The sequence below is a fragment of the Leucopleurus acutus genome (genome assembly GCF_964270905.1).
Source record: "Leucopleurus acutus genome assembly, chromosome: 13".
NCBI lineage: Eukaryota > Metazoa > Chordata > Mammalia > Artiodactyla > Delphinidae > Leucopleurus > Leucopleurus acutus.
Genome location: NC_139155.1, coordinates 89,417,530 through 89,430,970, shown reverse-complemented (window position 1 = coordinate 89,430,970; position 13,441 = coordinate 89,417,530). Strand labels below are relative to the sequence as shown.

Genomic DNA, 13,441 nt, shown 5'->3' with positions numbered 1-13,441 from the left:
GTGCAGGAAGAGAGACAGGGACCACTGATAGGACCAGGTGTGTGATGCTAATCAGACTTGGCTTCTCTCTCTCCTGCGTCAACAGAAGCTGGGCTGTCCTCGTTTTTAGTTTCTCCATTTTCTACAGGTACACCTTTAGTCTCTTGGTTAGCCGCTTCAGCCTGTTTTCCCTTCGCTCCCCTTTTCCCTTTTGTTTGCACTTTTTTTTGTCTGAAGATTTATTCTTTCCTGCCGCCTTTTTGGGCTTCGTTTCCACTTTTGCAGGAGCCGGTTTGGCTGACAACCTTTAAAGGAGAAAGTCGTATTTCTCTTGCTATCTTGATGTGAACATTAAGAAAACACTTTTATAAATAAACGAACATCCTGTCTATCTGCTTGGCAAAAGGTTACAGAAATGCGTGCGCAATACCTCTGTGTCACTCTGTAGGCGCTGGGCATCCCCAACTCAGCGCACGGAGCACCCAGTAATCATCAAGACCCAACACCACAACTGGAAGGCAGTCACGTGGGCTGAGAGGTGCTCCACGTTCTCACGTGTCATTGGCGGACGCCGGCCCCGTGAAGCCCGGGAACAGACCTGGGAGCTGGGGCTTCGCGCGCGAGCTGCGAGCTGCGCGTAGCCTAAGCAGTTTTCGGCGAGGAAGGGATCCTCCCCCAGCTCTGGGGCCGGGTTGTGAAGTGTCTGCTAGGCCGCGCGGTCTTCGGGCTTGAAGGCAAAGCTGAGCTCCGTTCTCGCTCTCCGTCGTGGGAAAGGCCTCCGTGGGCAGGGGTGGCGAGGTGCCTCTCCCGACAGACGCCCCGGCGGGGCCGGCCGAGGAGACGCCGCAGCCCGGACTCCACTCTGCCTCCCGGGTGTGGGGCGGGGACACCCCGACCAGCGGCCCCTCCAGACACGCGGCGCCGGCGGCGTCAGCACCGCGGACAGCGGCCTCCCGGGGCCGGCGGGGCGGGGGTCAGCGGCGAGGGTCACGGGGTCGTCGAGGGGGAGGTGGACCGGGGGAACGCTGGGGCAACGGGCGGGCGGGGAGGCCGAAGGAGAGCCGCGCGGCCCTGAGCGCCCGCCCCGCCCCGGCGCGGACAGGCTGCGGGCCCTCACCGCGGCTGCCGGGCGACGCGGCGGAGAGTGCCGTTGGGGGCAAGAGCGGCGGCAGCCGAGGGCGGGCCCGGGCCACCCGACCCGACCCGACGCAAGCCGGCGGCCGGCTTGGACCCAGTGCGCAGGCGCGGCGCCGGCCGCTCGGCGCGGGCAGGCGGGGCGAGGGCAGGAGGACCGGAAGCAGCGGCAGCTGAGGCGGGAACTGCACGCGAGGCCCCCCAGCCCGCGCCTGCGTACTGCCGCGGCTTCCTTCGCCCGCGGTCACGTGCGCGCCGGCCGGCCTCCGTTCGTTCCTACCGTTCGCCTGCAGCCCTCCGTCCACCCGTCCGTCCGCTCCTCCCCTGCCCACCCACCGCCTCATCGCACACTTAACTGCCTGTTGCGTTGACCAGGCACGTCCCGTCCTTGCCCCGGCAGGACCTGCGGTCTAGGGAGAAGGGGGCACACATCGGCAAATGGATGCCCGGTTACAGGAAGTAGGGCCGAGCGGCTGAGAAAAGGAGGTGGAGGTTGAGTGCCCATTTTAAGTTAGGGGGCGGCAGTCAGAAAATGCCTCCTAAGGCTGTTGAGCCGGGATCTGAAGACCCACAAGGATGGTTTTTTCCCTTGTTTGTGACCAGGGAGATGGTCCAGCAGGTCTGTCCCTTGTTTCACTCTGGCTACCTTCAACCACCACCTCCCCTGCAGACACAGTGAGCTTTCAAACTTGTAAGTCAAGCTGTCTTCCAGGCTTCTGCTTAGCATGAAGTCCAGATCGCCGGCCGTGACCTTGTCCCTGTTTCTTCATGGTGCTTACACCGTTCTGAATCATTTTATCATCTGTCTGGACTACTAGAACGTAACCTCCTTTTCTACTTTGCTCGTAGCTGTAGCTCCAGGGCCTAGACACACAGTATGCACTCAGTAAGCATCAGCTGAATAAACCAATAATTTACCCATCTATCTCTCATTAGTTTTGATTTTCTTGAAGAGCCAAGTGTTGCTTTTTTTAAAAAACTTCCACCATTAGTGATAAAGTTGGCATGTATTATGCTTCAGTAAATACTCACTGCACAGGGACAGAAGCACAGAGCAGCTGAGGAAGTGCTGCTGTCTAGTACAAGGTAGCACTGGAGAACAAGAACATTACGAAGAAAAATAAACGCACCGGGTCCTTCCTCCTCGTGTGGCTTTGGAACACAGTGGCCAGGTGGACATGGTCTCTGCGGAGAGAAATGGTGATTTCACTGAGAAACTCCATCCCTTCTAGTTCTGGCTACCGTCTGGGGGAGGAGCGAGGAGAAGAAAACCTCCGTTGGCAACACTAACTTGGTTTCCCTGTGTCTTGTTTTCTCTTCACACAAATGAAATGAATATGACTGGTATCTTATTTTAACCTGAACAGTAGCTTTCTATGAAAGACAAAACAAAAAAGATATAAAAAGGTCAATTTATTATACCTTTTGTTTGGTGGGATATCAGTGCCCTTTAAAACCCTACTATTCAAGTACAAATGATTGTTTACAAAGTATTTACAATTTCGGTCTTCTTCCTTTATATTTTAAAACACAACAGCTATCTGGTTACAACAGTTAACAGAAAGTCCTGAAGGTGGCAAAAGGGAAAGCCTCTGCCTCAGGAGGCTGACTCCAGCCTCCTACTTCCCCGGCCCCCGGATCCTCCAACCACCACCCAGCCTCCCTGGAACAAATGTCTCTGAATTAAAGAAAACCTGGGTGACTGCTTTTTCCACGGTGGCCAATTCCAGTTTGACGGTGTTTTTGCCTGCTGTCTTTATATTTTATGTTCTGAAGATTTCTCTCAATCCTTACCATGCATTGGGTGGGAACCCTGTTCTACAAGGTAATGTGGGATTCTGACAACAGTAACAATCTGAGGAAGCCTGGAAAACATCGTCCTAAACTCACACTTACTGTTAAATATGGAAAGTTTAACCTTTAAAACAGAAAGCGAAGAAAACAATACACCGGACCCTTTACCTAAATGACTGTGGAAGACTAGGAGGTGAGTGCTGACATCCAGATGTTACTAAATCGACTGATACCAGTAACGCTATTTTCTGTCCCATATTTTGCAACAGGGAATCGCTGAAGAAAACACACTTCTTTCACTCACATAGTAAGACAGGGCAGGAGTCCCACACTGCAAATATTCAGACCCTAGTTCTGTTCTCTTAGAAAGCTTTTGAGAGATTTTTCTAAATTCTCTTCTAGTGTTCTAGATTAATAGAGGACTTCTACTCAGGCAGCTATGTCTAGGATATTCTAAACACTCAACACTTCACCATCATCTACAGAGACCGTCCACACCCCAAGAAGGGTAAGAACAAAACCAACAGGCTTCACAAGTTAAAATAAGCTGAAAAGGAGAATTCCTTTTTAGTTCTGCACATTTGAGGATTTAAAAAAAAAAAAAGTAGGAACTCTCCTCAGTACCCAGATACGAAGCACAGAAGCCTCGTGCAGCCGCACTCCCTCATTACAGCACGTGCTGAACCCACAATGAACAAGTCAGAAGGCAAATTATAGTGTTCAAGTAACTAGAACGTTAAATCCTGTCCACTCTGAACAACTGGTCTTTACTTTTTTCCAAATTTCTCACCAAGAACTCAAAAATGAGCTGCCCGGTTGGCTTCACTAAGGTATCAATCGCCGTATTAGTGTCCACATATATTGATGGGAAACAAAAAAACTCGGGACGGGACACTTTTCTTTGTGTCATATAAAGTGATATAAAGGGGGAGGAAACAGACTGATTACAAATTTAAAATCTCTCAGTATGCCGGAACTGTTCCTAAGTACACACAGACCTAACACAACCTGATGTCCTGGACCAGAACTGTAAAAGAGGCACAGAGACGGAGCGGAGAGGGTGTCATCAGACACGCACCTTTTGCTTGGGTGGACACCTCCAGGTAAGCAGACATCGTCAGCCAATCAAGCCCTTTGCAGTTGCCACAGTAAAAAAAAATAAAAACAGCAAATCCAGGGCCTCCTCTTTGCCCCTCAACCACGGGCCCCCCACCCCAGAGAGCCTGGATGGCTCCCTGCTTTACGCAGAACCCCAAGTGGGCGACATGCTCACATACGAGACATGGCAGTCTAGTATGAAGAGCTTACCACACCCATTTCTGTGGGTACTACTTGTAGGTGCATACACACAGCACCTGCACAAGGAGGCTTCTCACCTCTGCACGTCACGCCTGGGCTGGGCACGAAAGCAAACGGGCGATGGCAGGCCGCCTCCTTAGCAAGGGCCTCGCCGAGCGCTCAGCAGTGCCGTCTGCAACGTGACAACACTTGCACAGCACTCTGGACCCCGAACCATATTCCCAGACAGGAGCCCCACAAGGTTTGCTGGCGCTGCTTCGTAGCCTAAGTCCAATTACAAGTTTATCCGAAACCCGGGGAAATATCGTGGATGTGCTGGGGTGGGGAGCAGCCCCAAGGGTTCCGTTGACGTGGAAACCGGCCACTCTGAGGGAAGCCGCACGCGATGCTCTTTGCAATGAAAATGCAGACACAGATCATTCCCCTTCAACACGAGCTGGGAACGCGTCATGAATGTGCTTCAATGCATGTCAGTACTAAATGTCTCCTTTAAGAGTCCAAACAAGTCACATTTTAGGAGGGAGGGGAGGAACCACGTTGGTTTTCCCTGATCTGAGATGACCTACCTTTGATATCAGACAGTCTTTCTCCTCTCGAAGGACCATAACGTGCTTTCAGTTAGGAATAAAGAACCAGGCAGAGACAGATGCTGTCAGACCACATTTTAGCTCCACAAGGTCTATTTTATGACTCACTGCACCTTCCAAATGGCTACTTGTGATGAGCAAAAAACACTGTACACTAACAGAGAAATTCCAAATGGCTTTCAAGACCCAGCAGTACTGCCCTGGGGGAGAAACTAAGAGGTAAAGCATCGAGGAAGCGCTGCCACTGCCGCTTTTTCAGTCAGCCACGCAACACGTGACGGGGGCGCTCGCTGAGGGTCGCCGCTCCAGGCACTGGGCGCCCTGCAGGGCACTGTCCTGGGGCTCAGTAAATAAGTCCACCCCATCTGGGCGGGGCGGTGGCAGGCACGGGCGGCCCGCCTGGGGCCGCGCCGCGCTCCCGACTAGGGGCACGGAGGCTTGGTGGGCGTCTTTAACCTGACGGCGGGGACTCTCATCTGGAGCTTGGGCTGCTGGTTCGGGCTGTCGGAGCTGGCCGGCACCTGGGCTGGGTTGGGAACACCGGGGGTCTGCAGCTGGGCCGCCGCCGTGGTCACGACTTGCTGCTGCATGAGCTTCTGCTGGACTACCTGTGCTGTCGCTGTCACTGCGGGGATCACCTGGACCTGCTGCCCGGCCGCTGTCGCCTGGGTGAGGGTCACAGTCTGTGGGGAAGCCTGAACCAAAACAGAAACACATCTCCTAGAAAACGCAGATCAGGTGACATGAAAACTTAGACGTCCTTGGGGGTGGGGGTTAGAAACGTAACTAGCGCGAATGCTTCCGTGAAATGTAAAAACCACCTGACCTATCAAAATAGGACCTCTGGTTTCTAACCAAACAAAAATAGAAAACGAAACTACTGCTGCTTTAGGCTGCAAGCGGACGCCTCTGGGGAAAGGATGGCCGGGGACTGGTGCTGCTGGTGTCCGGCTCCTAATACTATCTGGTTTCTTGACACCTACATGCCAGTGTGATTCTGAACCAACTACAATTATTTTAAAGCACTGCTTTTATACGGCCACATTTTTAGCAGTAAAAAACCAGTAAGAACCGAAAGCGAGCCTCTGTTGGGAAGGTTAAGTCCTGGCTGTCCCCAGTAGTATTTCTACTCTAAGACCCAAGGTCGATACGAATGGATTCTGTTTTCTTTCTTCGTTTCCCTAAAAGGAAGGTGTGGTGGCTTCAGCTGGCAGGATGCACCTAAGGTTTACTGGCTGAACGAAGGAGCCCAGAAATGAGCCCCCTCAGCACATGTGACACTGAGTCCAAACACATTTGTTCAGGTTTTTTTTCCTGCTAGTCTCAGGATATCAAGTGTTTTCTCCAAAGTTAATTTTCTTTTCTGTATTATGAAAATCACAAGCAGTTCTCTAGGAATTAAAATTCTATTTCCTCAGATGAAAAGCAAGAACTCTCTTCGTGGGAACCCCTGACAGCTGCGGGTCTCCAGGTCCTACCTGTTGGGAAGCAGAGGCAACCTGCTGGATGCTGGCCACGGGTGTCTGCTGCTGGACGACTTGAGGGAGTTTCGCAACCTTGGACAAAACAAAAAAGCCAAATGGAGACGCCAAATGAACGTGTGTGCAAAAGAAATTTCTTGCCCTCTCTCCTTCTCAGTTGTTAATGCAAAAAAAAAAAAAACCAAAAAACAACATAAAAAGACAGTGGTCAGACGACACAGAATAGCAGGTCTCAAAAGTGGGCTCACCTGGAACCCCGAGAGAACCAGTTATTTCACCTTTGCACTGAATAACGACTGCCTTCCTAATCGGTAATCACATGTAATTTGAAGCTTATTATCGGTCTCCTATTTCAGACAGTCACATTTTTCTTTTATAAAAATCGCTACAAGTCTATATGAGAGAGTTACATGGAAGACAGAGTGCCTGGGCGCCACTCCACGTATGCCCCCATTGTCAGGGGACCCGGACCAACACCCAGGTTCAGCCCTAGTCCAGAGACATCTACGCCCAAACTCTAAAGTGGTTACTTCACCATTTTTCTACATTCTTCTTCATCATGATTGAGACCTTCCTCTTTACAAAACAAAACCTTCCACCCAATGGTCACTTTTTGTAAACCTGCCTATCTTGCTGTCCTGCTGTAGTAAGACAATTCAGGCCACTTGTGTCTACTCAGGGCTTCGGGGACACCGGTTCACAGAAGCAGAAGGGGCTCCCGAGTGGGTAGCTGCTGGGGGCCATGGAAAGCCCCCTCAGGTCTCTAACTGGCGGAACAGGGATGAAAATAAGTCTTGCCCAAGATAATCCTGGAGGAAATGTGAAATTATATGATGTACTTGCAAATGACAAGCTCCCAAGTAAATATGAGTTCTCACGGAAATTAAAATGAATCAGAAGGCATTTACTAGTTTACTGTAACTTGAATCAAAAACTGTGAACCGCACTCACTGACATCAAAGGAACCCCTGAGTGAGCCTGTGCGCTTCCTCTGACGGGAGAGACGTTTGGTCAGCTACCGCAGCGCACGGGCCACAGCTCAGATCGGCAGCCACGAAAATGCTGAGATGCCACGCATAACACCAAGGTGACGTCTTAAAACGCATCGATAAACTTGCAGGAAGTCCAGAGATCCCAGTGCCAAAACTTAAGCAAATGGGGGACCCCGAGCCATGAGAAGGTGCTACGGCAGCTCGTGCCCGAGACCACGTGCTGCAGGGGAAGCCTTGCACTGGGTTTTCATGGCCTCCCGGGTGCAGCAAAGAGACCAAGTCCAAACCCACTCTCAGGAGGAGATAACAAGAGGGCTGCCCGATGCCCCCCGCAGCTGCGATTCTGGCACTCAAAGGGTCTGTGAGGAAGCCGCCTGCCTTAGGCCTCGGTGCTAGGCAGGGGAGGGGGAAACACAGGCTGGCAGACCAAACCCTCAAGCCACAGCTGATGTGGTCCTGACGGCACCCATGGGAGCCCAGCACAAGGAAGAACCCACCTTCAACCCAGACCTCAAAGCCTTCCAACAAACAGAACTTCAAGGGAAACTGGCTCACAAGAAGACAACTCCTATAATGACAAAAGCCCCCAGTTCCTGAAGCAAGAACAGCAGAAACAAGTAAAATCAGACGCACACGGACTTCAAATAGAGGAATTATCAGGCACGCACAAAACAGCGCGCCGTCCTGTGCAGCCTGAGAGCACGCATGGGAGCAAGAAACTACAAAGACCAAGCAGGTTTGAGACAAAACAGAACTTCGAAGAATGAAATACTTAAAATCCCCAAAGTTAAAATTCAATGGACAAGCTTAACAGCAGATTAGACCTAATGAGAGGAAAGCTCAGTGGAATGGGAGACAGGTTAGAGGACATTACTCAGAATGCAGCACAGAGAGACAATGGAAGGAAAGCACAGAGACTGAAGAGACACGGAGGGCAGGAAATGGGGCAGAGGCGGCACCTAAAGAAACGGCGGCTGGTCATCTCCTAAACTGACGAGAGAGATCAATGCCCAGATTCCAGACGATCAGCAAATTCCAAGCTAGATCGTCACAGCATTTATAAAACGCCAAAGACAAAGAAAAGATCTCAAAAGGAAACAGAGGGGAAAAAGACAGGTTCCCATCGAAGCAGCGACCCGCTGGACAGACATCTGACTTCTCCTCAGCAACAAAAGACCAGGAGCCAGGGAGTACTGTTAATGTGCTGAGAAAATTAATGTCCATCTAGAATTCCATACAACGCAGAAGCATCCTTCAGGAACAAGAGTGAAATACAGGCATCTGCAAACACTATGGGAAACTCCAAAGGGTGTACTTCAAGCAGAAGAAAAGTAATTTTACGTGAAAAGTGAAAATGAAACAGGATAGGAGGAAACTGCGTGACTGCAGCAGCACGTGAGTTGAGAGGGCCAGGGAGCAACGGTGTTGACAGACCCGTGCTCGAGAGCAGAGCAGAGGCGGTGGTTTGTGCTATACTCTGACAAGGTAAATCTGCACATGGAGATTTTAGGATAACCACTTAGAGAACAGAGAAACAACATGTAATTTTCAAACGAGTCAGAGGAGGAAAAAAACCCAGAATGACAAAAAATAAATACATAAATGGAATAAGAGAAGGCAAGTCAGGCTGGAAAGAGAAAACAGAACACGTTGAAAATGCAAACAAAATGGAAGCTAAAAGCCGTTCCTCCCAGGCCTCACCATAAAGGGAGTGAATGTGTCACAGCTGAAGGACCAAAACTGAGACGCGGGACAATGACAGTGAGGCGGCGTCCAGCGACTGTTTCTGTGACATATGGGTAGAGTTCTCGGTATGAAGCACAACAGGCTGCCACACCGAAACAGTACTTCAAAATAATAAAAGTTAAAATTTTAATTTGTGTGCAGCTAACAACAGAGCACCTAATCTAAAAGTAGAAAGGAATATAAGGAAAAACAGATAAACCCATAACCAGGATGGGGGGGGGTGTTTTCCTCCATTTTTGGGCTGTGCCAGGCGGCATGTGGCATCCTCAGTTCCCCGACCAGGGATGGAAGCCGCGCCCCCTGCAGCGGAAGCGCGGAGTCCCAACCACTGGAGCGCCAGGGGAGTCCCAGAATGGGAGATTTTAACTCACCCCTCTCATAACTGACAGAAGAAGCCGACTAGTAGGCACAACACCCCGGATAAACCTGACCTAGAGGTGACAAAGGGACCCCACGCCGCCACAAAGCACGTCTCAGCGCACTTCACTGCAGGATCCGTGCTGGGCGGGGTCTGGAGCATGAAGAGCAGCGGAGGGTTTGGCCCAGGAAAGGCTGAAGGTCAGGGAAGAGAGAACTGCCGTCCCAGAGCTGGAGGAGGAGGGGCTAAGGTACCAGAGGCACACACCTCCAGGGGGCCGTCCAAAGGCAGCCAGGATTAAAACCCTGGGCGAGATGAGAGCTGGCCGCAGATGCGAATCTGGACTCATGGGCACAGAGATGGGCTCGAAGCCTCGAGACTGGAGGGACCACGAGGGGAGGGGTGCAGAGGGTTTGTAAAAAGACAAAACACCACAACCAAAGGAACAAAAAGTTGTAGCAATCTAGATAAAGAAGAGACTTTTCTTACTGTGCTGAAGGGTGATTTTAAAAACCCAACCCGCAGAACGACCATGAGGAGAGCCATGTGGCCGAGCTTCCTGTCTGCACCTGTCACACTGCCTTGCGGGCATCGCCAGCACGACGAGGCGGGAATAAGAAACAGAAGGACGAAGGGGAAGATGCCAGCCGCCAGGACTCACAGGTGATGTGATCGACACAAGGGAAACACAAACCAACTAGAACAGATTGAGGCTGTGGGATTCAAAAGTCAACATACAGTGTCCTACAGACACAGACAAAAAGAGGGAACTTAGAGCAGAGTATCAGAAAACGCCTGTTACTTAGGAATAAATCTAATACACGCAATAAGATCTTTATGGGAAAAAAATCAGAAAACTTACTTAAAGGGCATTAAAGAAGATTTAAACAGCAAATGATGTATCATGTTGGTGAATCTGAAGTCAAGGCTATAGAGATGCCCACTCTCCCCCAAACTGATCTACAGAGTCAATGCAGTTCTAACAAAAACGCCATCAGTTTTGACCACGGTGCGTATACTAAATAAGCTGACTCAAAATCGACACGGAAGTGCAGAGAGCGGGAAAGCAGGATGCTCCCGACAGCAGGAGGTGGATGCTGAGAATCATCGTGCAGCAGAGTGGCGAAGAGCGGGCAGTGTGGGCTCACAGGGACCGAGGCCACGGTGCTCAGAGAGGCCCCCGAGGAACCGCACGTCACGCGTGCCTGGTCACACGGTGAGTCGGGGGAGAGAAGGGACTCCCGAATGAGTAGTGTGAAAGTAACAGGGCGTTGTGTTCACGTGGAAAAATTAAACTGAACCCCTATTTTTGCATCATCTCCAAAAACCAATTCCAGGAAGGTTAAAGACATAAATGTGAACAAAAAAATTATCAAGTTTTTAGAAGATCATCTAGGAAACAGCACCATGACCTCTGGGAAGGATTTCTTAAGCAAAGTACAAAAGGCTCTATTCAGACAGAAAAAGATTGATAAATTCCAATACACTCAAATCCAGAAGCTCCGTTCGTAAAGTGAGAGAGCAGATAAGGCACTAGCTGGGAGAAGTGTGACACACGGACGCAAAGGCAGACCCCCGGGACGCACAGCCCCACCGGGAAGCCCCCGAACAGGCTCGTCCCAAGGGAGGGCCCGACGGCCAGCAGATTCGCACCGCTGCCAGAGGAAGGCAGACGGCAGGCCGGCAGGGGCCGAGGCTGAGGGACCACAGGAGCTCGGTGGGTGGGCGTGCCCACAGCCCCGCACCCCGTCCCGGGCGTCACGCGTGTGCCGGGACCCAGGAGACGTGCAATGCTGGGCTGGCCAGTGCCAGGCAGCCGGCGGCAGCGGAGGGACGACCACGACCCCTGCAGGAGCCTCACCAGCACAAAGGCTGCCACCGCAGCAGGACCTGAGCACACCCCAGGCCACGCTGCAGGGCCCCACGACGCTCTCCATGGGGCGCTGGTTGGCGGCGCCCCCCTGCTCTACCTCCGAGCGCCCGCCGCGCCTGCTCCCAGCCCTCAGGCTCCCCGCTGCTCACCTGGATCTGGGTCTGCACCTGCTGGGTCCCAGCCAGTTTCTGGGCCTGGGAGATGGGCGTGGTGAGAAACTGGGTTTTAAGGGCTGGCTGGGTGGCGTAGGTGACCTTCTGTGGTTGGCCCTGAGCGGCAATCTGCTGTGCTGTGATCTGAGGAAAGAGAGGCCGCCCAGGGTTAGAGCAGGCAAGGCTCTGGGTCCCCTTCTCAGAGCCCCCCAGACGCCCGCAGCGTGACCACCCCGGCTCCTGGCCCTGCCTGCCCGCTGCCCTGTGTTCTTGCTGCTGCCCCCCCGGGGGGCCCGGTCCTGGGTCATCTCCTCCCCTGCTGGGAGGTCCCCTCATGGCCCAGGCTGGGCTTCATCTCCCATCCTCTGAGGCGCCTGGTGCCACGTCTGCTCATCATGTAAGTGCGCGAACTTGACAATACAGAAAACACACACCCTTTCCCAAATCTAACTTTAAGAATTTGGCCCATACTCAAAACTATTTAGCACAAACAGAAACAAACCTGTATGCACAATCTTTACACATTTAGTCTAATTTTCCGTTTTCCCTGCCAGGAGCGTTTAAATACTATTCAGAAAGCCATGCGTGTATGTGGCCCATATATTCGGTTTACAAAGCCACAGCTATGGACACTTTTAACGTCTCAGAAGTCTCCTTTCAAGTTACGTGAACATACCGACTGGCACTTTGGCTAAAGCCCTTCTCCTTCTCTCTCTCAGACGCTGGCTAAGCCCCCGCGATGACCCAGCCCGGTCTCCGTCCTGTCACAGTGCCTCCCAGCCTGGCACGCCCCACCCCGAGAAGTCACTTCACGTCTCTGCGCATCTGTCAGTTTCTGGAAAGGGGCACCAGCCGCCTGCAGAGCCCTCAGCGCATGGGGACAGGGCGCTGGCTCGCTCCGGTTCAGAAAACAGCACAGATGCAACACGAAGGTCAAGAGCCCAGACGCCATCATCTGTGTGTCGGGCTTTGCGCCACCAGGAGCAGATGAGGCAGAAGCCCTGGGGAGCAGAGCGCCTTGCACTCCGCTCCTGCTTGCCAGCGCAGCCCCGAACCCCCGCCTCTGAGGAGGACTCGCCTCTGGGGCCTCAATCAGCTCAGAGCTGCCTCCCAGCCTTCTGAGTCAGAGGGTCGCTGACAGCACTCCTCTCACAGTACCCCTTCCCCTCTCTCCCCTCCCTCCGTCCATCAGCTGATGGCGCGTGTGTACACACGTACACACACACATGCACACACACGTACACACGCGTACACACACACACACACAGCTGGCTCCTGTGCACCCAGATGGATCGCACACCAGGAGCTACACCTGCTTCCCCGAGTCCTTCCGGCCCCTCCCAGTCATGCAGTTCCACAGCCTGCGTCCTTCACAGTTGCCCCCACGAGCCGGCAGGACATGGGGGCTCCCCCTCTCGTGAACCACGCCCTCCCTCCAGGGCCAGCCCCAAGGCCGTCCTACGTACAGCCCAAGGCCACAACCATGGGGTCTCCGGTGCGTGGAGGCCAGGCAGCCACGCAGGGCCGGTTCGGGACCCTATCCACCTCCGTGCATCCCACGCTTGGCAGCGGGGCCCGGCTCACGTGAAGAGGGGTCAACCGGGCGCCCGGTACCTTCTGCTGGACGGCGGCCGGGCCTGGGGCGGCTTGCGGCTGGATGGCCTTCTGCTGCTGGACGGCCTGCTGCTTCAGCTTCAGCAGCTGCTGGACGTGCACAGGCTGGGCCACGACAGTCTGCCCTGAGAACACAGGTCAGGTCATTGAATCACAAGCGCCAAGTAGGGACAAGGTCTCAGGGCTCACAGTGAGTTCAGCTTCAGTGATCTCTGTATAGAAAACTACACGCTGAAATGATGCTGAGCTAAATAAAGCCCCCCTTACATCTACTTAAAATGTTTCTAGGTTCACAACGACATTTGGACAAAGGGTGGGTAAGTTAAGAAAGTGAACGGTTAAATCGAGGGACACTTCTGCTAAAATACACCGTGACACACCCGAGATGGCTACGGGCCACAGCTGCTAACTAGAAAAGGCTTGTCAGCCCCA

General features: G+C 52.8%; 1 protein-coding gene across 1 annotated transcript in view; it reads right to left on the bottom strand.

The window, feature by feature from the left end:
- Nucleotides 1-2,553: 2,553 nt before the first annotated feature.
- Nucleotides 2,554-13,441, bottom strand: part of EP400 (E1A binding protein p400) — a 98,514-nt gene continuing 87,626 nt past the window's right edge. The window contains exons 49-52 of the mRNA XM_082852952.1: nucleotides 13,010-13,134; nucleotides 11,393-11,539; nucleotides 6,272-6,349; nucleotides 2,554-5,488 (exon numbers count right to left, since the gene is read on the bottom strand). Of these exons, the coding sequence (XP_082709078.1) occupies nucleotides 5,216-5,488; nucleotides 6,272-6,349; nucleotides 11,393-11,539; nucleotides 13,010-13,134 (623 nt within the window). The 3' untranslated portion in view covers nucleotides 2,554-5,215. The remainder of the gene's footprint in view (nucleotides 5,489-6,271; nucleotides 6,350-11,392; nucleotides 11,540-13,009; nucleotides 13,135-13,441) is intronic.